This window comes from Salvia splendens, chromosome 13 (genome assembly GCF_004379255.2).
Source record: "Salvia splendens isolate huo1 chromosome 13, SspV2, whole genome shotgun sequence".
NCBI lineage: Eukaryota > Viridiplantae > Streptophyta > Magnoliopsida > Lamiales > Lamiaceae > Salvia > Salvia splendens.
Genome location: NC_056044.1, coordinates 30,658,501 through 30,681,294, shown reverse-complemented (window position 1 = coordinate 30,681,294; position 22,794 = coordinate 30,658,501). Strand labels below are relative to the sequence as shown.

The window sequence follows — 22,794 nt, the reverse complement described above, 5'->3', positions numbered from 1 at the left end:
TACTGCCTAGAAAAGTTTTAATGTTTTAGTGATCTTGTTTAGTTCTGTTTTGGTGATTAGCTATGAAAGACTTGAAAAGTAGAGATTTTTCTTAGACCCACAAAATTGTAATCCATGCAGCAGATACAGTACATCATTATGTAAAATCTCCATTATACCCTCCAACTTTTATCATCAGTGATCAGCTCAAGGCCTCAAACATGGTTGGAATTGGATAACACTTTGAAACATGAAAACAAAAGAAATGGCCGTTAAATCTCAACCAACAAAGGAAACAAGCAAAGACAAGGAAAAGGGAAGGGAGAAATTGCAATTGAAATGGCAGCTAACGCCATCTGTTCTCCTCCACTCACAACTTCACCCTCACCATCATCATCATCTTCGTCGAAAAACCTCATCTTTGCAAAAAAGACTGCATTTTTACCATCATCAACATCATGTTCTGTAATGGGAGCTTCGAAATTTGGCATCAAGAAAAGAAGCTGCGAGAGGCTGGGAGTGGTGAAATGCATGGCATCTGCTGCGCCGTCTGTTCTTCCAAAAGCCCTCTTGTTCGATTGTGATGGTGTCTTGGTTGACACCGAGAAAGATGGCCATCGCGTTTCTTTCAACGACACTTTTGCTGAAGTATTTACTGCTATAACACTTTCTCCATTATACTTGCATTATTTTTGTGTGTTAAGAGTGAGAGAGAGAGAGAGAGAGAGAGAGAGAGAGAGAGAGAGAGAGAGTGAGTGAGAGAGAGAGAGATGTTTCGTTTTGTGTATGTGAAGAGTGACTGTTTCCTCAAGGTGAGATGAATTGGGATTCTTGTGGCTCAAATTCAGTCGATTCAGTAATAGTTAAGTTTTCTTCTACTTATGACTAAATGGGGCTTCCTAATTTTAGAGAAAGTGATATAAATATGGTTTTGTTTGAGAGAGAGAGAGCGAGGGGGGTTCGCTATTTGTTTGTCAAGAATGGTTTTTTCTGAAGGTGAAGTGAGTTGGGTTTGTTTTGGATCATTTGGTTGAAAAGAAGTTCAGTTTTGTTGTAGTGATGACTAATTAGGGCTTCCCAGTTTTAGGAAAACAATGTTAAAACTGTAGTGTTGTTACATAGAATCGATATTCAGTGTAGTGGAAGATCAACTGATTTCTTGCTAGTTAGCCTGTATTTGTCTCCATTTCATTTGGATACTTCATTGTTGATGTTTAAGATTAAATTATTGTGTGTTGTGTGTGTGTGAGTGGGAGAGAGAGAGAGATGTTTCATTATTTGTGAAGAGAGGAGGTGAATTGGGTTTCTATAAGTTCAATGGATTGTGAATTAGGTCAATTTGCTTGTAGTTATGACTAAATGGGGCTTCCCAATATCAGGGAGACAGTGATAAAAATGTTGTGTTGTTTCATGAATTGATATCAGTGATGAAAGATCATTGTTTTCTTGCTATTTATCTACTACTCCTATTTATTCATTTGGGAACTTTCCATAAAATTAGGGTGTGGAATTAAGAGATTCTTGATTGTGCAGAAAGAGTTGGGAGTAACATGGGACGTGGATCTGTATGGCGAGTTGCTGAAAATCGGGGGAGGAAAAGAGAGGTACATTCACTAATAATGTTGTTTTTCAAGATTGTGATCATCAACCCGTTAGTATGAATGGCTTGTTTTTGTGGTTCTTGGAATCCAGGATGACGGCCTACTTCAATAAGGTCGGGTGGCCAGACAAGGCACCAACGACTGAACAGGACAGGAAGGACTTCATCGCATCTCTTCACAAGCGAAAGACTGAGCTGTTTATGGCACTGATCGAGAAGAAACTGCTCCCTCTTCGACCTGGTGTTGCCAAGTAAGGTTCATCTACTATTAGCGAGTCTTGATAATGCAAAGTTCGAGTTTGGAGCATTTTAGTTGCTATCCTTTTCAAGATTCGTATACTGAACTCAAAAAACCAACAGGTTAGTAGAACAGGCTCTCGGGAATGGAGTGAAGGTTGCTGTTTGCAGCACTTCGAATGAGAAGGCGGTATGCACTATCAGGTTCTTCGGTTCTGTTTCATTTATTGACATGTTAAGAAAATGTGATATTTTGCTATGAAATTTTGCCTAATTTTGTTATGAAATTTTGATGTGTGACTAATGATCAAACATATATCTCTGTGGTGAGTTTTAGGTGTCTGCTGTAGTTTCTTTCTTGTTAGGAGCTGAGAGAGCAGAACAGATTCAGATATACGCTGGAGACGTGGTTCCTCGTAAGAAGCCCGATCCAGTAAGCCTCTCGTCTCATCCCTTCATCACTCGATCATAAGGCAACTTAACTGCCACGAGCTCGTGTGTTGTAGCTTTTAACCCATGGCATTTTTTCAGGCAATCTATCTCTTAGCTGCAGAGACATTAGGTGTCGAACCTTCAAGGTAAAACGGACAACTTCCTTCGCTCTAAAAACGTGCTGTCGTATCATCATCTAAGATGAGCCATGAAGTTCTTGGATTTGATCGAATTTACGAAAATGGTGGTGTGGTTGTTGTAGTTGTGTTGTCATTGAAGACAGTGGGATTGGCCTTGCAGCTGCCAAAGCTGCAGGAATGACGTGTATCGTGACAAAGAGCGGGTGAGCTCGACTGTTTTTCATGGTATTTTGAAATAACGTAGCCTTGTTTGACGCGTTTTTGTAATAAATAATAATAACACCCGTGTGCTTTCTAGGTACACGGGTGATGAGGATTTTGAGAAGGCAGATGCCGTTTTCGACTTCATCGGAGATCCGCCGGAGGAGCGGTTTGACTTGGCATTCTGTGGAAGCCTCCTTGAGAAACAATATGTTAGTTAAAGAAAACTCAAGTCTTTTTCATTCATTGTATGAGTTTGTGTTTCTTGATGTTTTTCCCCTCTTCTTTAAATAAACATGGCCGAGTTGTAATAATTGTTTTGGTAGAAGCAATGGGGTTTAATTTATATGTTTGGGGCTTGTAACTAAATCTTTAGATGAAGGGAAATTACAAGTTATTCTTATAACTCAAGCGATAAATTCGGTTCAGACTTATACTATTCACGTGTAATATCATATTTCAAGGCAAGAGCACGAACACGTCCACATGACCACATACCACAAACAAGACCGGACTTTTACCTATTCATAGTCTATACATTTTGTTATCCATCTCTGATTAAATATATTTATTTAAATTATGTTTTAAAATATTAAAATAAATAATTACAATTTTAAGCAAAATACATAGAATTAAAAAATAAGTAGCATAATCTAATAGAGATTTACATGTTCAAGAATAGAACTTTACATGATTGTGATTGTTTTCAGCTATTTAGATTTGGTTGCAATTTATAATTACTTTTATGATAACAGACATTTATGAAATAAAAGTGCCAATAAAAAAAGGTATGTAAAAGAAAAAAGTAAAAAGAGAAAATAAAATATGTCATAGTCTCCTTCGGCATGTGGACCTATCCGGCCCAATAAAGACATCATGGGCTTTGGGACATAATGGGCTATGTGGATTTCCGGCGCCCGACAGCCCGGCCCGACACTGATTCCTCTACCTAATGTGGTGGGTGCCCATTTGTAGACTAAAATTTAGGATTTATTTTGATAATTTGACTAAACTTAAAATGGCATATAAAATTAATTAAATGGTTGGTTTAATAGATTTTGAAGAATTAAATGTGGAAGGCAAAAGGAAGCATACCGACATCGAATTTCGAACTGGCATTAAATTGGATAGGTTGACATTGATAAATGATAATGAACCATGTTACTGCCAGCTCTTTTATTCAATACATACACACATATACGTCTGTGTGTGAAATTATTTAAAGTAGATTATGGAATGTTTATAAAAATGAGTTACTACCTCTACCTCTGTCCCACAATAAATGTCAATTTTTTCAATTTCGGTCTATTTCACAATAAGAGTCACATTTCACTTTTATCATAAATGGTAAGTAGACTCCTCCACATTCCATCAACTAATTATACTCACATTTTATAATAAAAATAATATATATAAGTGAGACTCATAGTCCACTAACTTATTCAACTCACTTTTCTTTACATTTCTTAAAATACGCGCCACACTAAATGTGACACTTGTGTGGAACGGAGGTAGTATATTATTCAATTGAAATTATCTAATTAAGCCCTTCAATTTATGAAAAAGATAATGTAATATGCTACTACGATATTGTTTTATGATTAATGACCTATTATTAAAGCATTTTTGCAACCTAACCGTTGTACGTGTATTTTTAGGTGTAGACAACAAATAATACAATTACTTTCCAAGAAAGTGTGACGACAAAACATATATAAAATCCAGAGAATTTAAATATGTGGGCCGAATTCATTTAGCCTTATATTATGGAGTACTTCATTATTCTCTTATACTAGAAATCCTGTCCCTTTTTCTCTCTCTCCAAAAGCAAAAAAATACAAGTTCAATCTCTCCCGTGACAGTGGGTCCAATAGAGGAATTAATTTTGATATTCTCTTCTTCATAAAACTCTAATTTAATATTCACAAACACATCGATTTCTCATGACTTTTCGAATAAATCCAAACTCCTTGTGACATTAGTTGTCACGCCAATCCAAATTCATCTCATCTTGATATATCATCACAATTACACTTATTTTGATTGATTACATAAATTATTTTCATTTTTTCACTCAACAGTAATAAATAAATGTAGTTGCATAAATTAAACAGTCACAGTTGGATTGATATCTAACTTCATCTACTTCATAAATACAAACTAATTACTCCAAATTAAATTATTTAGATGGAGCATTAATTTTTGGTTTAAATCATTAAGCTATTCCTAAAGCTTCAATCTTCAAAACTGAATCTTTTTACATAAAAAAAAGAAGAAAAATAATGTGAACAAGAGCAAGAACAAGAACAAGAAGAATCTTCTTTTACCATTAGAATTTCCACCTTTTGATTGATTGATACAATAATCTTTAAACCCTATGTAAAAAATTGAAAGAATCGAAGAGCATATACTTCGTAATCACAAAAGAATAATAAAAAATCCACAAAAAACAGATTCGAAATCAATTCCTAATCTTCCTAAACACAACCTCTGTATCCAATCCAAATCCATCAATGCTTCTCACCTCAATCAGCTCCGATTTCTTAAACATCTCCTCCAACGGCTTCACGCTGAACAAATCATTCGCCGAATACTTATCCGCCCGCCGCGAGAGCAGCACGTGAAGCACACACACGCCGCCGCGGGTCAGCGTGCGCTCGACCTCGCCTACGAATTTCCACGGGTAGAGCGCGTGATCGAAAACATTCGAGAATTCGAAATCGAAGCTGCCGTCGCGGAACGGCTGGTGGTGGAAATCGCCTTTAATCACGAGGGGAGGGTAGGGCACGAGATCGATCCCGACCGAATTCTCAACACCGATCCGCTGCAGCGCGGCGACCTCCTGACCGACGCGAGCGCCGATGCAGAGAGATCTGGAGGAGTTTGAAATTAGGTCGCGGCGCTGGAGATCGGAGAAGAATTGGGCGAATTTGGAGACCTTGCGGTCCCAATCGCGGGTGGTCCAGATGTGGCGGAGCTTGGGGTTGAGGGTTTTGTTGAGCTGGCGCTGGAGGTAGGAGTCGTAGGAGGAGTAGCCGGGGCGGATCTTGAGGTCGGAGGGGAGGTCGGGGGAGGGAGGGGGGCGGCGGGTGGTGGCTTGGAGGGAGAGGAAGGCGAAGATGGAAAGGGAGAGGATGATGAAGAGGATGAAGGGTTTGAGGATGATGAAGGTGAGTCTTTGGAGATCAGTTTTCATGGCTGCATCAGTGACTTGGGGATTTTTCGATTTTGCTTAGGGTTTGTGATTGTGCATGGAGCTCTCTCAATTGAGAATTCAGAATTTTCAATTTGAAATACGCGTTTTAATGGAAAATTATCTGTGTTTTTGTGTGATTCTCTGTATTTTGTTCTCTCAGTGTGTGTGAGAGAGCGAGAAGAGAGAGTGTGTGTGAGAGAGAGAGGATTGTATAGAAATAGAAATGGAAGCGAAGCATGTACAGTATTTTTGTTTATGAAAGAGCTAATAATAAATTAATTATTTAGCAAAATATAAAGAGGGGAAAAGAGAGAAAGTGGAGGAAATGGGCCCAATTTAAAGCAATTGCGTGAAGAAAATGAAATAGTGGTCTACTTCCTCCGACCCATTCCTCCGACCCAACTAAGTTTCATTTCCTTTTTTTTAAAATAAAACATTCAATAACTTTTACTTTATTCTAATATATAAATATTGTGCTCTCTTTTTACCTTTTCTACTTAATTCCTCTCTCTTGCTTTTCAATACAATTTCTTAATCTCTGTGCCCAAAAGTTACTCCATTCATTCCTGAAAATTTGTCTCCTATTTCCTTTTTCAATCCGTCCCTAAGAATTTGTCACCTTTCACTTTTACCATTTTTGGTAATAGACCATATATTCCACTAACTTCTTCTCACTCACATTTTATTTTACAACTAGAGGGAACATCTTTTTAGGTCCACAAACTTTGGCAAATTATTATTTTAGGTCCGTGAACTTTGAAAATATCATTTTAGGTCCGTCAACCACAAGTTAATATCATTTGGGGTATTTTGAACTTTTTCTGAACGAAAATGTCCTTAAGGCCTTCAAAGGGCAATTTGGATAATTCTTTCGCCACTCATCTTACGCCAGAGACCTATAGTTCAACAATTTTTAACGGCAAAATTTTATATTTAAATTTAATTTGGATGGTAATTAATCTCATTCTGAAATTCATATAAATAATACTCCGAATGACAATCCAAATTAATAGCTATCCAATTTCAAAACAAATAAACTAAATATAATTCACAAATCACCTATAGTAAGTTCTTAAAATGCAGTTTAGATTAAAAAATAAAATAAAGTATCTAAGTCTCAAGTCACTATCCTTATATAATTGATCATCTAATAATTGAAAAATGTATTATTTTTTACTGCAAATTTTAATTATATTTAAATTCAATTTGGATGGTAATTGAATTAAACAGTAGGAAAAAAATTGTTGGACTCTAGGTGTTTGACGCAAGATGAGTGGCGAAAGAATTGTTCAAATTGCCCTTTGAAGGCCTTAAGGGCATTTTCGTCAGAAAAAAGTTCAAAATACCTCAAATGATATTAACTTATAGTTTACGGACCTATAATGATATTTTCAAAGTTCACGGACCTAAAATGATACTTCGGCAAGTTCGTGGACCTAAAAAGATGTTCCCTCTTAAAACTAATATATAAAAATAGGAACCACATGTCACTAACTTTTTCAACCCACTTTCTATTACATTTCTTAAAATCCGTGCCGGGTCAAATGATGCCGAATTTTATGGGGTGGAGGGAGTATGTCTCAACTTAGTTGTGATGGAGAGAGTGTTAATTATCATGGGTGTTCGGTTTGCAATAATCTCACAACTCAATCTTAAATTATATCTTGGTATTATTTTATCTAGGAATAACACTTTGATAGAGTATTAGTATAAGTTTGTGGTTTAGTTGTTTATTTTACAAGCTTCTCGACTTTCACAATTCACAAGAAGTTCGATTGAAATTAATTTTTAAAACAAATTTATACTACTATAAGAAAGGGGCAATTAAGAAAGTGATGGAATGGTCCAATTAAGTAGTAGTAATTGCGTATTATTATTAATAATATTATTACTATTATTAGTAGTAGTAGTATTATTGTTATTCTTATGACTTGTATAGTGGTGGAGTATTATTTACAAGCTTCTGGACTTTCAAAGCAGCTCGGTTGAAATATTTTTATACTATATTAAATGAATCTAGCTTTAGCATACAAGTTAATACAAGCCCATTCTATATTTATTAAGATGTATTAGAATTTTGAGATATTTTAAGATGTTAGATAATTTTTATAATTTAAGTTTCATTAAAAGAATAGGTTTAAAATTTTCGAGCATTAAAAATAAATACAATTAATTTAGTAATTTTCCAATCAAAAGTAGCTAAATTATAAGAAAAAAAATATTAAGGTAAATTATAAGTCAATGGGTACGGGTTGATGACTTTGAATTATTTCTAGTCGTTTCCACATGGAAGCTAACTAAACAAATCATTAATAAAAAAGTCTAAAAATAATAAGGTTGAATCATAGAGCAAACACAATAATTATTCCAAGATTAAGAAAGTCTTCACATGCATACCAACATGATTTTATTGCATCCAGCTGTATACACATCTCCATCTCTTTCAATGCATACTCCTGCGTATTTTCATTTTATTTGTGGGTGTGGTTTCGGGTGAATAAATTTTTCATGCACTTTATTACTATATCAATATTATGTTTTGCTAGTAATATTAGTAGATAGTACTAGTCTACTAGACACTACTATTTGAAATTTCTCTCCGAAGTTTTGAATAAAATTGAAATTAGCCATAAATTAATACATTGACTATTTAGCGGATGAAACTAGGGCTGGGGAAAAATATCGAAAAAATGATATATCGCTCGTATCGTATTGAAAAATATCGAAAAATTATCGGATTTTCGATATATCGTAATTTTCGATACGAAACGATACCGTATCGTAAGTTTTCGATACGATAACGATATGAATTTCCTTATATCGCGATATATCGTTTTATATCGAATATACGATATATATCGATATTTTCGATATATCGTTTTATATCGAATATACGATATATATCGCTATTTTCGATATATCGAATTTCGGTACGATATATCGAATTTCGGTACGATATATCGTTTATATCGAATATACGATATATATCGAATATACGATATATATCGATATTTTCGATATATCGAATTTCGGTACGATATATCGAAATATCGATACGATAACGATATAGATATCCTCCATATCGAAAGTTCGATATATCGAAACTTTCGATACGATAACGATATGAAATTCTTTCATATCGATATTTTCGATACGATATACGATACAACGTTTTCGATACGATATATCGTATCGACCCACCCCTAGATGAAACATACAATTTGCATGTATATTATTATCACACGAGCATAGTAATTTATTTTTAAATATTGTCATAGTATGCAACTGGGGGAGGCATATATGTTGCATTAAATTTAGTTTATTTATGGCCAATTGCAGTTAAGAAGAAATCGAATGTCCCCTTTATCAGGTCATCTAACCAAAATGTTGGATCCATAAACTTTAGGAATTAGAACCTTGACTTCCTCAAATAAAACAATAACTTCATATTTCAGCAATCAAAATTAATCCCCTCTACTAAATTCAAGACAAAATCATAGTAATATAATAGCCAATATTTGTTATTTATTTCTTTAAATTTTATCCATTCAACAATCAAATGAAATGCAAGTTATTAAATGTATGCAAGAAAACATGTAATTCAATGGATTCATAAGTTAGAATAGTTTTACAAAAACTTCAAACAAAAGGACGACGAAGTTAACGTTCGGGATCGGTGAAGAAGTTTCCACAAATTACATACAACCTAGAGACTATTTGGTCCTAAGGAATATATATGGTTTTACAAATTTGATTCATAATTTGATAATAATTCCACAAATGTTAAACGAAAAATTCATTGTACCCAATGAATGGAGATAATAATTCTATTAATAAGAATTATAAAGTTGAAGAACCATATATTCTAATAACTCTACCCGTAAGAATTAAAGAAGTAGACAAGTCATAAGAATAGAGCACTGAATGGATAGGATATAAACCACTTATTTTACTTGTAGGAATTGATCACAATCGAGTCACTTATTCAAATTGAGCATGGATTGTTTATATGGTGATCATTTTTCTCCAAAATTTGCAAATGCAACCACATACCGAATGACCAATGACAAAACTAGAAATATGTTAGAAATTTTTATGTAACAGAACACATTTCACTTTTCTAAAATATTTAAGAAGACAAACTAGTTGAGTATATGAAATGGATTTAGGAGATTTGATATTTTCTCCAAGAACACTTTATTTCTTGTCCATATGTTAAAATTGTTACAACACATATTTATAGGTCTTGTTTTCTATTAGAGAATTTTCTTTATTTTTTATATCTAGATTTTTCTTTATAAAAATTTAGATATTTTCATTATAAATATCTAGATTTCTTTACTATTATCAAACTTTTCTTTTATTCCAACAAATTCAACATATGCTATATGTATTATTGGGTTAATAGCTTACAAATACAGGTCAAATACAATACTAAATTGATGCAAATATAAAATTTCGATAATGTTTATGAATAATAATATAAAAGTATATTAATATGGTGATATGAAAAATTAAAGACTTTTGTGTCTAACAAAATAAAAAAATTAAAAATAAATATAAATTTGGTAAAAGAGAAGAATTAATAATTTTTTGAAACTTTATAATTTATTTGATAAATTTTAACAAGCGTAAGACAAACCTAAAATTACCTATTGAATCTTTAGGCAAATATGATATGGGGAGCACTAGGGTATATTGCATTTTAATGTTTACAATATTACATGTTTCGTGCCACATGGCAGCACGAGATTGGATGTACGTTTTAACTCTAAAATTAGTTAAGTACTTTTTAAGTACATCCCTATATGATATAACCCTTATTTTATAATTAAGTTAGTGGTCGGTTAACTATTAAGTTAATATCAAATAATCAATAGATCAATTTATATTTAAATAAAATATTTGTACATCTAATTATCTCCCTCAGTCCGTGAATAGAAGTCTCAATTCATTTTTATAATAAATCTCACTTTTCACTAACTCATTCAACTTACATTTCATTTAAATTTAATATATACAAGTGAGATTCATATACCCCTAATTTTTTACACCCACTTTTCTTAGCATTTTTTAAAAAAACCATGCGCAAAAAATAGGGCTTCTAATGGCAGACGTAGGAAGTATAAACTATCAAAAAATTATTTAAGTCTAAAAAAGTAAATCTATACAAAAACAATAAAAAATAAGAAGAATATTTATAGAAAATAAAGAATTAACATTAACATGAATGTAACAAGTTTCTACACATCACTTTCACAGTTTAAAAAATGTTAAAGATGTTATTTATGGCTTCTCTTTCCTTTTCATCAAATCCATAATGACTGAAACTTCCGTAAGCACCATTTCTTCTTTGCCCGACCTCACCTCACTCCGTTGGAGCGGCGTCGGCTTGGCCTAAGCTGGCTCCCGTCGCTGAATGAAACAGTGTTTCCCTGACAGTAGTCTGATCTCTTCGTGTCAATGAAATTCCCTGAGCAACACTTCCATTTCATCATTCCAGAAGCAGTGAATGCAGAGTAAGCCAGGGCATGAACTTGAAGTTGAACGATCTGAATAGACCAACAACACAGACCGGAACATATCCAGACAGAAAGCGAGGCCAAATATTGCAGAAGATAGAACGGCCAGTTGCTAACCCATTTAAAGCTGCCGTGAACAGTGATTTGCGTACAGTCGCATAAATGATCAGCTGACTCAATGAAGGTGAGATAAAGGCACATAGTTGATGTGCACAAACAAAAAGGGTCTGTACTTCCCGAGTTGCTGGTCATCTCAGAGGATCTCCGACTCCATATCACCTGCATCCAGAGGAGTTAGGAACAAAATTTTGCAGATTTATTATATAACTCAAGCGTTGTGTCATTGCAGTATATTTACGATAACTGGAAATCGATTGATAGTACATTACCTAATCAAATATCAGGCTGAATGTAAGCTCACATCCTTTCTATACAAGGTAGCCACCTTAATCATGTTAGATTTAGCAGCATCCAAAAATGGATCTGATTCAGTAGCCTTGTTGAAGCAGAACTTAGCTTCTTCTAATTGACCCTCAGCTATGAACACGAGACCGAGATTATTATAGGCAGGAGCATAACCAGGCCGCAGTTCAAGAGCCTTGCTGAACATTGCTTTGGCGCTTTCATATTTTCTCATCTGGCGACAGAAGTTCCCGAGGTTGGAAAATATAGCAGGCGCTTGTTGAGATGTAGCTAATGATAGGGCGTGCTTATACACTTCTTCAGCATGGGTAGATTCCTCAAGAAGCTGAAGAGAGATGCCTGATATGAAGAAAGGAAGAATTAATCAACTGCAAGCAGCATTCTACGGAGGCAAAAGCCAGAAGTCATGATTACCAAGATTTGACCATGTATAGACACAGTCATTAAGACGAGTGACTGCAGACTTGAAGTATGTCTGAGACATTTTAAGCTGCTGTGTACAAAGACAATGAAGCCCAATTTGGTTCCACTGTAAAGCATCATCGGGGTCTTCTCCTATAGCCTGATGTCAGGACATGAAAATAGATATTAGCATTGTATTCCTTCTTTAGTGGCCCACGCAAAAACCTAATTTTCATAAACCACTTTCATTCATTAATCAACAAGAGGAAAGATAAGGTGAACTATTCCAATTCAATCTTCTAAAGTTCTAATATCACATTCATATTGAGATTTGAGACATTAAAACCACCAATGAGTAAGGGTGCGAATAATAACCTGTTTTAGACTGCTCATGGCACGATCTTTAACTTCCAACAATTCCTTAGGATCAATTTCAAACACTGATGCAATCTCATGCTGAGCCTTGTGGACCAGAGCAAGACCTGACCATGCTATTGGAGGTTCAATATGGACCGGATCTCCTTCTCTTATCACTGAAGCCATCTCATTTCCTGCCCAAGTAAGCTGTTCATTAGGATTTTGGGATCTTTCAGCATCTCTGATTCGGTGAACTCCAACAGCGTATCGTGTGGCCAAACAATTTGGATCCAGTTTTCCGGCCTAGAGTAAGAAGGACAGCCATAGTATGTGTAGGATTGTTAAAATAAGTTCAAATAACTTTACTGAATATTCTCCATAATGCACTAAACGAAACATCTGGAGAAAAGGAAACACTATATCCTCCATTATCAAATATTCCTACCTATGAGAAACCAAACAATGGTATCTTTTTCTGCAGAAGGCTGCTGTAAAAGTATGAAAGTTCTAAAGGTTCTGTTCAAAAATTGCAATGAGCTAAAAGTACCTTTTCTAAGCATTTTCCAGAAGTTCTATGATCTCCAATCAAATTATACGCATTGGCCAGATTAGTCCAAATATGAGCTGCTCTGGGGTCAGATTTTGCCCCTGCTAATAAACAATCCTTAGCAATGCAGACTGCTGAAACATGATCCATAGAAGTTTGAGCATCAGCATTAGCCCCAGCACCTATACATAGCAGAAGGAATAATTAATATTTCTTTTTTAAGTCAAGGTTGTGATATAAAAGTGCTGATATAAGTTGAAATTTAAAGTGATACCTGCAATAACTGACCCATATTTAATTAGAAGGAGGGCAGCATAATTCACCAAAGCTGCAGGATGATTTTGATCCTTTAAAATCAAATCCTGGAGATACTTCTCTGAAAGTTCCAAATCTCCACTGCAGCACACATTGCAACAAATATTGTATCAGCAAACTGAAAAAATTCATGTGCACACATATGACCCCTGTTGACTTTGGAGATGACGGAAAGAAGTAGCAAAACAACTATACTAATATACCATCAAGTATTGGTATATTGCATATTTGTAATATACACCAAAGATAACAGAATATCTCGATATATTCCTTCTTACCCTTGAAGATATGCAATTCCAAGGTTTCCAAGCCCATCCAAGTAGTCAGGGACAATCTCCAACAAAGAAGAAAATACAGATATAGCACTCTAGGAAGACCACAAGTCATGTTAGATATACAATGCCATTATGTTCAAATACACATCCCATTTGACAAACAGTTTATCACAAATTGCACCTGCAAGCGACCAGTTCTAAGAAGAATTAAACCTAACGTGTTCCAGACAGATGCCTGCCTAACATCTGATTCAATGGACTCCCTCAGTTTGGAACAGATTTCATCAAGTTCGTGAGGTTCAAGTTCTTTATCTGAACTAGAATTCTCCAGGCTTTCTAGAAGTATACACTGTGCATGCAACAAGGAAATAAACAAGTATCAGCAAAGAGAAAAGTAGTCAAAGAAGGTGTTGAACACAAAAAAATCTCAAGATGTAATGTGAAGTCAATCAAAGTTACTTTGAAACAGGAATAATAATACTATATGATGCTTATTGTATATTCATCAAATGAAACTTTATTCACCTGAGCATGGTGAAGCTGCACCACAGAAAGCAAGTCTGGTCTATCGATTTCTTCTTCAGAACGAAGTAATATCTCCACGGCTTTTTCGTAAGCCAAAATAGCCTGTGATAGTCATTGAAGTGGATATAAAATAGATACAATCAATTGAACGAATGGACATGCCCAATGCCCAATCAGTACCTTTTGAGGTTGACCCATCCTTTGATACATCAAGCCAAGTATGAAATGAGCATGCATATTCTTTGTCATCTTCCGAGCAACATGTACCAAACCCTGAAAACTTATAAGCTTATCAAGATGCATCTAAGTGAAACTGGCATAGTCGTGAAAGAGCCCTTCTACTTCGTTAAAAGAGTTGCATTAATGGGAAAAAGCCAAACCAAGCCGTGAAGTCTCTTGTCTTATGCTCTTTTTTAAAGATGAGATGAAGGGACATCGTGAACTCATTAACTGTGCTGCATGTATATTTTATCAACAAAACCCGAGTCATCTTAAATGTGATACATAACAGTTTTGAGTATTCCTCAATGTAGTCCAGCTCCTTTTGTGTCTTGTAATCTATGTCTTTTATGCAATGGTTGACAATTAATAGCAGTAATATCAACAATCTAATAGACTACAGAAAAGGTATTAATAGGAACTCAGACACTTATTCCAAGACATCTAAACAAGATATATGAGCTTCTGTAAGGATGAGAATGAGGAAAGAACTTACAGTCTTTAGGCTGCTAACTTTTTCCTCACGGATAGTGACCCCTTGACCACTTTGGTCAGCATCTGTGTCTGCTCCAACGGAATCTAGAAGGAACTCCACCTTAATATTTTTCGTGCGGCTCCTCCCGATTTTCTTCGACGAGGAAGTCTCCATGTCCAGTGCATCAGCATCTTTGGCCATAAAGGCAGGTTTTTCTACAACCGGCTCATCAAGAGCTATCCTAGAAACCAAAAGAACCGTCACTAGGGATTCGAAAAACTGCAAAAGGTTGATGCTATGATGTACTACCTATTCTTTTATTTGAGTTGACAACATAGGCTGAAATCATAAAACCGTGTTCTTAATTCTCTGTACTTCTTTCGTTTTATCAACTGACAAAGCCTTAGACACAAGATAATAGTAAACACTCACACAACTTCAAAGAGCAGACGGAGTATCTTTTTTCTTTTGATGAAGGATACTATACAAACATTCTTATAGCACACACTTCAGGTAATCAGAGACAACAAGCACTTTTCATAAGATACACCCAAGTTTACTGTTCACCAATCACTATTCCACATAATGTCAGTAAATGCTTCTAGAATCTGTTGGAATAGCAGAACAATCCAGGGCACACATCACTAATCAGATCACACTGGAACTGGATCAGATTAAAGCAAAGTCATGAACCGTATTCAAGTTATGACAAAGCATACAACATTCAAGCCAGATCCCCATTTCCAGTCATACCATAACATAAGACCTCGTAAACAAAAACTAAACACGAAGAGTCAAAATATAATCCGTCAGGAGCCAAAATTAAAGACGAAGAGACAACACAAAGCCACCTTTCCCAATCTTCTCACTGTAACTAACTCTACCAATCATTATCTCAATTAACTGACACTTGCACGAATCTACGTAAGCAATGCACCAAATCTCAAATAGGCGAAATAACAAAAACATCGACACAATGAGATCGTTACGCCGAAACACATAACCTCAATTCAAACCTAAAACAGCTATCTCAATATAATTCGTGCGCAACACAGCTCAATCGTACACACACACACGCAGCTGAATTTGAAATTCGGAGAAGCGTTGAAAACTTCAGAGGCGCTAAATTGAGACCTTGAAATAGGAAGTGAAGGCGAAGAGGAAGAAGCGAAAGCATAGTTTTCGGAGTCCGGCGGGTCAACGTTGAGGTCAGCCAACACAATCGGTCTCTGCGGCGGCGGTTTCATGGAGGCGTCGGCGGCGAGAGTTTGAGTGAAGGAAGCAAGGGCGCCGGCCGGAGGGCTGTGGCGAGACATTGCTGAGAAAGTGTTCGGAAATTTGGAGACAGTTTGCAAAATTTGTTGACGGACGGAAGAAATAGGTTTCGGTTTGGGGGAAGGGCAGTTTAGACCTTTGAATTTTTCTTTAAATTTAATTTTGTTTATCCACTTTTTTCTACTTTTGCCCATTTTGGTCAAATAATCGAGATGCTTCTTCCATGTTCATCAGAGCAAAAATAGAGTGGTCTGTGCAGGGCAAAGTAGTCAAATCACTAATCATAATCTTATCTGATAACACGTAGGATTAGATACATCAATCATTGACTGTTTGATCCACTACTGTCTAATTGAAAAAGTGGATTACTGATACATAATCTAACTTTTTCCTTTCCAATTTCCATAATAAACTCCATCTAAATTCCAAACTTAAAATCATTCATAATCTTTATCACAGAAGACGCATGTTTAAATACGAGTAGTATTTAAAAAAATAAGATCCACACTTACCCGAGAGAAACATAGAGTATGAACTAGTATTAGTAGACTAAACCAAAATATAACTACTACTCCAATTATAAAGTAACTCATTTTTTCAGACGTCTCACTTAGAGAGTGATATATTTTATAAAACATAAATATCACGTATCATTTTTACTTCCTACTTTACTCTATTCTACAATTTAATTCACAAAACAAAATTACATAAAATTTCATATCAAATAGATAAAATGCTTCACTTAAATTAGTACAGAGAATATTTTTCAAACATAGAAAACATATTGGTATATGATACTTTTCCTACTAATAAACATGACTTGTTTTTTTCATTTTAAGCCAAATAACATGACTTTCTACAGAATTGCAAAAAGTAACTCTAAAACTAGTAGTAAACATTTAACACAATAATCATGAATCTACAACCATATACTTTTTCAATTCTTCATATCCAAAACGAACGAGCAACATATATTAGAAGTACATTTCCATCAAATTTAGATTATAATGACCGAAAAATTCAAACATGCAGCAAAAAAGTGTGCAAGTGATCGTAAACGCGAAAAAGAGAGATTCACAACTAATATCACAAAACTTTCAAAAGTTGGGTTTTTTTTACACGCATTTTAAAATTGACAAATAATATCACAAACTTTATTCCAGGTATGTTTTTTATCACGAATGAAAAAATTCCCACAAATAATATTATGATACAGATTTCTTTTCATAATTTCTCGACAACAATTTTGAGAGTTTCAAAATTTTCAACCTATTAAAATAACATGAATTTTTTCATTCGTGGGAAAAAATATACCCTATGTAAAATTCGTGATATTATTTACCAATTTTAAAGTTCGTGTAAAAAAACCGAACTTTTTGAAAGTTTTGTAATATTAGATGACAATATCCCAGGCAAAAAAGAGAAACCTAAATTTTTACACCAAGATTATAAAAGATAACACAGAGAGTGTAACATATCAGGAAGGATCAAGCATCATCACATCATCATCCACCCAGTACAGAAAAGGAAGAAATGAAAAGGGCAACAACATGCAGAAAGAAACAAGGCTAGAGTATGTGTTCCTTCTCAAGTAAATGCATAGCAAAAACCCACGCCACATATCAAACGAACGACTGAAGGATCCAACCGTGCTTCTTCGCGTGTTCCATGTAGAACGTGAACTTATCCTTGGCATTTGGGATGTCGAGAGCCAGATCGTCGAGGCTGTCTTTGATCCTGTTGAAACCTTTCGTCATCTGGTTGATGGTGATCAGGCCCTCGCCGAAGCATTCCTGAAGCAGTTCCAGCATCCTGTCGTTTTTCTTCTCCATCGCCATGACTAGTGCCTTCTTCACCACTTCGTGGTTGAAGAAAGGCATGCCCAGATCGCGGATGCACTGGCAAGCCTCGCTCACAACCCCACCACTTTCATATTCCTCGAGGAGCTTCTGGATCTTGTCCTTTGCGTCCTCCACAGCCCAGCCAGTGCCACCACCCCAGCACCTGAGGATCCTCTCGCCAGCATGGCGTGCTGCTATGAGCGACCTAGCCATGCGCACAGTTTCACTGCCACTGCACTTTGGTGGCAGCAAATGGGTGATCTCTTCCAAGTTCAGGGGTGCGAGGACATCGTCTATGACAGCTCTTGCTAAGAAAAAGGCAAGCTCGTTCGATGCATCTACAATGTCGAGGGCAGTGTCCTCTGCTGACTCCAATAGCATCACAAAACCATTTACCATGTCTTCTGTTGTGAAGATCTCGATATGAAGTGCCGAGAGCAGAACAGATGCCATTTCCTTCTCTCTGTTCTTCCTGTCCATTGCCAGAGTGATGAGTTTCTTGAGAAAAACTGGATTATATTCGGGCATCCCTAGATCCTCCAGACTCCGAATTAATTCAGGGATGTCATCTGAGTGGAAGTATTCGTGAATTATGGACACAACTTCTTTCTTGTAGCGCCTCAATTTCTCATCATTTTCATCTGGTCCAACCCCGTCATCAGCTGAAGATTTTATGAAAGATGCATCAAGCCAGCCTTCGGATATGGCACGGGGAACAAGGAACTGAAACTTTTTCTTGGCAGAAGGTATGTCAAGGGCGAGATCATCAAGGCTCTCAGCTAACCGACTAAAACCTTTACCCATCTGGCTTGAACTTATTAGCCCCTCATCTGCAGCTTCCTTTAGCAAATTTAGAATGAGAGATTCTGCACTTTGATTCTCCATAGCTATAACTAGAGCTCTTTTGACAACTTCGTGATGGAAAAACGAAACACCTAATTGTCTAATACATCTACAGGCTTCAGAAGTATCCCCACTTTCAACATATTCTCGTAAGAGGTCAGCAATCTTTTTCTTCACCTCATCAGCATTGCAATGAGTACTTCCACCCCATCGTCTTTCAACAAGCTCCGCATGGTGTGGAGCTGATAGATAGCTCTTCTCAGCTGTTTGTAGCACCTGAAATCCCTTTGAACTCTCAGGGAGCAGTCTTCTGGCCTTGGTGATGAAAGCTGGGGGTAGAATATCATCTACCACTGCTCTAGCAATGAATAAAGCAATGACATCAACAGCATCCAAGATGTCTACAGTCAGATCATCAGCAGATTCAAGCAGCATGAAAAAACCCTGACTAATTTGGGCTGAATTTATGACATCAGCATACAGGGCTGAGAGCAAAACTGAAGCCATCTCCTTCTCTTTGTTATTTCTATCCATAGCCAGGGAAACTAGCCGCTTGATAAAGTACGGATGATACTCACTTGATCCGAGTTCCCTAAGATCAGAAGCAGCTACATTAACATCGCCAGTGCTAAAGTATTCCTCAACAAGGGAAACTACAGCTTTCTTGTACTCATCCAGCGGATCAGAAACAGTTGATCCAACAAGCTCATAAGGCTCCTGCTCCAGTCATAAAAAAACCAGTATAGTTAAAATAAGCTGCGAACTTTCTTTCGACAGAATAACCAGAATCCAAATAGCCAAAGAATTTAGAAACCAGCAGAATAATTATTACCTCCCCACTGTCGTAGTTGGGATCATTCCTATCAAGGAAAGACTCACCATCAGTGTCAAGTAATTTTCCCCAGGTTCCTTTACCACCAGCACCATCTATTATCAAAACCAGTCAAGTTAAGCATACACAAAACAAAAGCAGGGAAAAAGAAGAGTTTGGGCTCAGAGAAGATGGAGAATCAAACATGAAAAATATCTTTATGAGACATTAAGTACAAGACATAAAACCATAAGAGGGAGGTGGTGATGTAGATGAGAAATACTAACTGGCCCTTCACACAGCCACAAACGTTAAGAGCAAAGCTTGATAGCATACTTTTGTGAAAACATGCGTATCAGACTGAAATGAAGTTGAAAACAACTGCAAAAAAAAGATGAAGCTGAACCACATAAATAGGGACTATTGCCTAAGAGCGGCCTTTCCAACCGATGCAAGGTTCAGTTTCATGTGGAAATACATTAATATAGATAGAAGTCAACCATCTAGCATTGCTATAACATTTCTTGATAACTAGTTAGCAGACATAACATCTCTGTGATGCCATCCCTCATTCAGCTGACAATCTTCCACAGTTTCATTATACTATAACACTAAGAACAGAATATCGATCATGACAAAAAAAACAATACAGAAATAACATATAAAAGCTAAATTAAGGTAATTCAGAAGCTAGTGACACAAAAAACTTGCGCAAAAACATAAAGCAAGCACGACCTGAACCATCAGTTTCAGTGCCCAAAAGCCTACTTTAATCCCCATACCCTTATATTCAAGCATGAGAACACATCCCCCCCAAAGAAATAGCATATAGCCAGCCTTGTTCATACCAACTAATCCAGTTCATAGCGAAAACTAAACACCATTTTCTTATAGCACCAATACATAACAATATTTAACTAACCTAACCAAGAAACATTAACATACCATCCACAAAATACATCACCAACCAATATACAAAACGCCATGAAAACTCAAAACACTGAAAAGAATACACACACAAATGCATACCCTTCTTCACTCTAACAGCTTTCCCCGAGTGCGAACGGCGCACGTGCCTCACCGCCACCCCTCCCCCCGCAGCAGAATGTCCTCCTCCAGGCGCCTTGACATGGTTGTGCTCGAACACCAGAGACGAGTTCTGACCGGGAGACTTCGGCCCGGGAGATTTAGGCGACGACGCCATAGACAATGACGACATCACCTCCGCATTCTGCGACGCTATTTTCAGCATCTCCCTCTGCTCCTCCGTAAGAAACCCCTCGCGGCTAGCCATCTCGCCCTCTCCTCAGCAAAACCCTATCCAAAACAAGCAACACATCAACAAAAGCGCGATAATCAACAATTTCATTTCTAATCGAAAATCCGAAGCTTAATCCAATCGAATAACCAACTCAAATCGGCTCCGCGATCCCTCACCTCTCGCGAGTCGACCAAAATTCCTCCGTCCTTGGCTCGGATCTCGAGCCAAGAGAGGAAATAGCAGCAACTGGAGAAGCAATCGAGACTCCGATCTCGAAACGCGCAGAAACACACGGCACTGCGTGCACGAACGCGCGTGCGGATTTCCGCGGTGGAATCACTGTGAAGAGGAAAACTGTATGTATATGTATCTATTTGTCTTTGCGCTGTGAGAGAAACTGCAGATAGAGAAAGAGAGAGGGGAAGTGGATGAGAACGAAGTGATATAAATAGGGAGGCTTCGGTTATGTGTACACGTCATCACCTAATGAGGGCGTCCACGTGGCTTTGGCGCTTTAAGCGGGTTATTTCGCAGCCTCCCTTCGGTTACGTTCTCTGCTATTCCCTACGATTTCATTTTCAGTCGCGTTTTTTGTTTAGGATGTGAGTTGCGGCGAGCGAAGGGTGTGGTTAGGGTTTTTGGGAGTTGTGAGTGGAGTGAAATTACTGGAGTGCCCCTGGGTAGTGGTGCTTGTCAATTAAGTAATGTGATTAAGGGAAATGAAATCGTGATTAGTACGGCAATTAAGAATATGGTAAAGTTTCTCTAATTGCGTTGTTGATTTTTCTTTTCACATTCTTGGAGATGAAGAAATAAAATTATATAATTATTTGCAAGATTTCAAATTATAAGTCGGTTATAGGATGTATTTTTTTGTTCTATAATTCGATTCTTGCTTAATTTTATCATTTTATAGTTAATTTCATCGATTATATGATTAAAGTAATACTACAAATGTTATGTTAGACTCACATTAGTTTTTTTTTCATTTTATTCTTTTAGTTTGATGTGAATACATTAAGAACATCACATGTCATTAATTTTACAAATAACAGTAAAATCAAAGCTTGAATTGTTCATTTTCAATATAATTTTAAAACAAAAAACATCAATTATTTTTTTTCAAGATATTAGTATTAATTATTAAATCAAACAGATAAAATAAAATAATTAATGCTAACATAACCTTAATGAGAATGATGTTCATAAATAGTGTTCATTTAAAATATGCAGTATAACAATCCTTTATGTACATATATATTCTAAATTAATATGTTTCATTTTATTAAAGACAAAATGAGATAGTCAATTGTGCAAATCAAACGGGGGCGATGAACTTAATTTGTATAAATTGTAATTAATTTTAATAATTCCAATAAAATATATTTAGAGTAATATATTGAATTTGACTATGTTAAGTGCATTTACTGAGATTTATAGGGTATAAAAAGAGGAATATTCGTGTAAGTTATATTGTGCGATCCCCTCGTATAATTGATAACAAATTGTCTTAATTCGTGGAAAATATTGAAGTACTATGTTGGATCAAAATTAACTAAAATTTATTGAAATTGTGAATAGACAATATCTGAATTCCACTATCCATTTGCATATTTTGCACAATAGCATTAACTCTTTCTATCATGTGACAAGTCTTTTATACATATTAAACAGTAATAACAAATAGTATATCAGATGCTAGTAGCAAAAATTGTTAGGTCACATTGGCCGAAAAAAACAACTAAATTTGGTCAAATTATGACAAATTTAAAAAATAATCAATTATAAGTATAATTTTAATATTTTTTTCTCAATTATCACATATTTTTGTATTTTAAGAATATTGTGTATGGCATGAAGTCGAAATCAATGGTTTTTTTTACAAATTTATACTATCATTCGCAAAAGTTATCGGGTT

The 22,794-nt window shown here is 35.9% G+C and overlaps 4 protein-coding genes across 6 annotated transcripts; 1 reads left to right on the top strand and 3 right to left on the bottom strand.

Moving 5' to 3' along the window:
- Nucleotides 1-242: 242 nt before the first annotated feature.
- LOC121762878 (CBBY-like protein) lies at nucleotides 243-2,937 on the top strand. Of its 2 annotated transcripts, none has more exons than XM_042158894.1 (8): nucleotides 243-627; nucleotides 1,513-1,583; nucleotides 1,672-1,830; nucleotides 1,940-2,006; nucleotides 2,154-2,249; nucleotides 2,348-2,394; nucleotides 2,511-2,613; nucleotides 2,687-2,827. In XM_042158894.1, the coding sequence occupies exons 1-7, from the start codon at nucleotides 319-321 to the stop codon at nucleotides 2,593-2,595; spliced, it is 834 nt and encodes a 277-aa protein (XP_042014828.1). In that variant the 5' UTR covers nucleotides 243-318; the 3' UTR covers nucleotides 2,596-2,613; nucleotides 2,687-2,827. The 2 variants fall into 2 exon arrangements, with proteins under 2 accessions (XP_042014828.1, XP_042014827.1); XM_042158893.1 differs by having other exon boundaries at nucleotides 245-627; nucleotides 2,511-2,591; nucleotides 2,687-2,937.
- Nucleotides 2,938-4,888: 1,951 nt separating this feature from the next.
- Nucleotides 4,889-6,043, bottom strand: LOC121759985. Its single transcript, XM_042155581.1, has one exon. The coding sequence runs from the start codon at nucleotides 5,783-5,785 to the stop codon at nucleotides 5,051-5,053; it is 735 nt and encodes a 244-aa protein (XP_042011515.1). The 5' UTR covers nucleotides 5,786-6,043; the 3' UTR covers nucleotides 4,889-5,050.
- Nucleotides 6,044-10,982: 4,939 nt separating this feature from the next.
- Nucleotides 10,983-16,236, bottom strand: LOC121759991 (probable UDP-N-acetylglucosamine--peptide N-acetylglucosaminyltransferase SPINDLY). Of its 2 annotated transcripts, none has more exons than XM_042155588.1 (12): nucleotides 15,980-16,236; nucleotides 14,867-15,086; nucleotides 14,332-14,424; nucleotides 14,152-14,253; nucleotides 13,808-13,975; nucleotides 13,630-13,718; nucleotides 13,311-13,432; nucleotides 13,037-13,218; nucleotides 12,508-12,792; nucleotides 12,145-12,292; nucleotides 11,697-12,069; nucleotides 10,983-11,586 (listed from the first exon to the last, which is right to left on the bottom strand). In XM_042155588.1, exons 1-11 carry the CDS (start codon nucleotides 16,159-16,161, stop codon nucleotides 11,708-11,710), a joined length of 1,953 nt encoding a protein of 650 aa, XP_042011522.1. In that variant the 5' UTR covers nucleotides 16,162-16,236; the 3' UTR covers nucleotides 10,983-11,586; nucleotides 11,697-11,707. The 2 variants fall into 2 exon arrangements, with proteins under 2 accessions (XP_042011522.1, XP_042011523.1); XM_042155589.1 differs by having other exon boundaries at nucleotides 14,867-15,081; nucleotides 15,980-16,164.
- A 1,330-nt stretch (nucleotides 16,237-17,566) lies between these two features.
- LOC121762101 (MA3 DOMAIN-CONTAINING TRANSLATION REGULATORY FACTOR 1-like) lies at nucleotides 17,567-21,305 on the bottom strand. Its single transcript, XM_042157869.1, has 4 exons — nucleotides 21,053-21,305; nucleotides 20,645-20,932; nucleotides 19,637-19,731; nucleotides 17,567-19,521 (listed from the first exon to the last, which is right to left on the bottom strand). The coding sequence occupies exons 2-4, from the start codon at nucleotides 20,907-20,909 to the stop codon at nucleotides 17,743-17,745; spliced, it is 2,139 nt and encodes a 712-aa protein (XP_042013803.1). The 5' UTR covers nucleotides 20,910-20,932; nucleotides 21,053-21,305; the 3' UTR covers nucleotides 17,567-17,742.
- Between the last annotated feature and the right edge of the window lie 1,489 nt (nucleotides 21,306-22,794).

Excerpts from the sequence above, each read along its gene's own strand:
- LOC121762878 (XM_042158893.1), top strand. The coding sequence starts at position 319 with ATGGCAGCTAACGCCATCTGTTCTCCTCCACTCACAACTTCACCCTCA. Across the intron at positions 628-1,512 it reads TCAACGACACTTTTGCTGAA|AAAGAGTTGGGAGTAACATG; the intron begins GTATTTACTGCT and ends TTGATTGTGCAG. Across the intron at positions 2,395-2,510 it reads TTAGGTGTCGAACCTTCAAG|TTGTGTTGTCATTGAAGACA; the intron begins GTAAAACGGACA and ends TGGTTGTTGTAG.
- LOC121759985 (XM_042155581.1), bottom strand. The coding sequence starts at position 5,785 with ATGAAAACTGATCTCCAAAGACTCACCTTCATCATCCTCAAACCCTTC.
- LOC121759991 (XM_042155588.1), bottom strand. The coding sequence starts at position 16,161 with ATGTCTCGCCACAGCCCTCCGGCCGGCGCCCTTGCTTCCTTCACTCAA. Across the intron at positions 13,433-13,629 it reads GGAATTGCATATCTTCAAGG|TGGAGATTTGGAACTTTCAG; the intron begins GTAAGAAGGAAT and ends TGTGTGCTGCAG. Across the intron at positions 13,219-13,310 it reads ATATGGGTCAGTTATTGCAG|GTGCTGGGGCTAATGCTGAT; the intron begins GTATCACTTTAA and ends TGCTATGTATAG.
- LOC121762101 (XM_042157869.1), bottom strand. The coding sequence starts at position 20,909 with ATGGCTAGCCGCGAGGGGTTTCTTACGGAGGAGCAGAGGGAGATGCTG. Across the intron at positions 19,732-20,644 it reads AGCTGTTAGAGTGAAGAAGG|ATGGTGCTGGTGGTAAAGGA; the intron begins GTATGCATTTGT and ends TTTTGATAATAG. Across the intron at positions 19,522-19,636 it reads CCAACTACGACAGTGGGGAG|GAGCCTTATGAGCTTGTTGG; the intron begins GTAATAATTATT and ends TGACTGGAGCAG.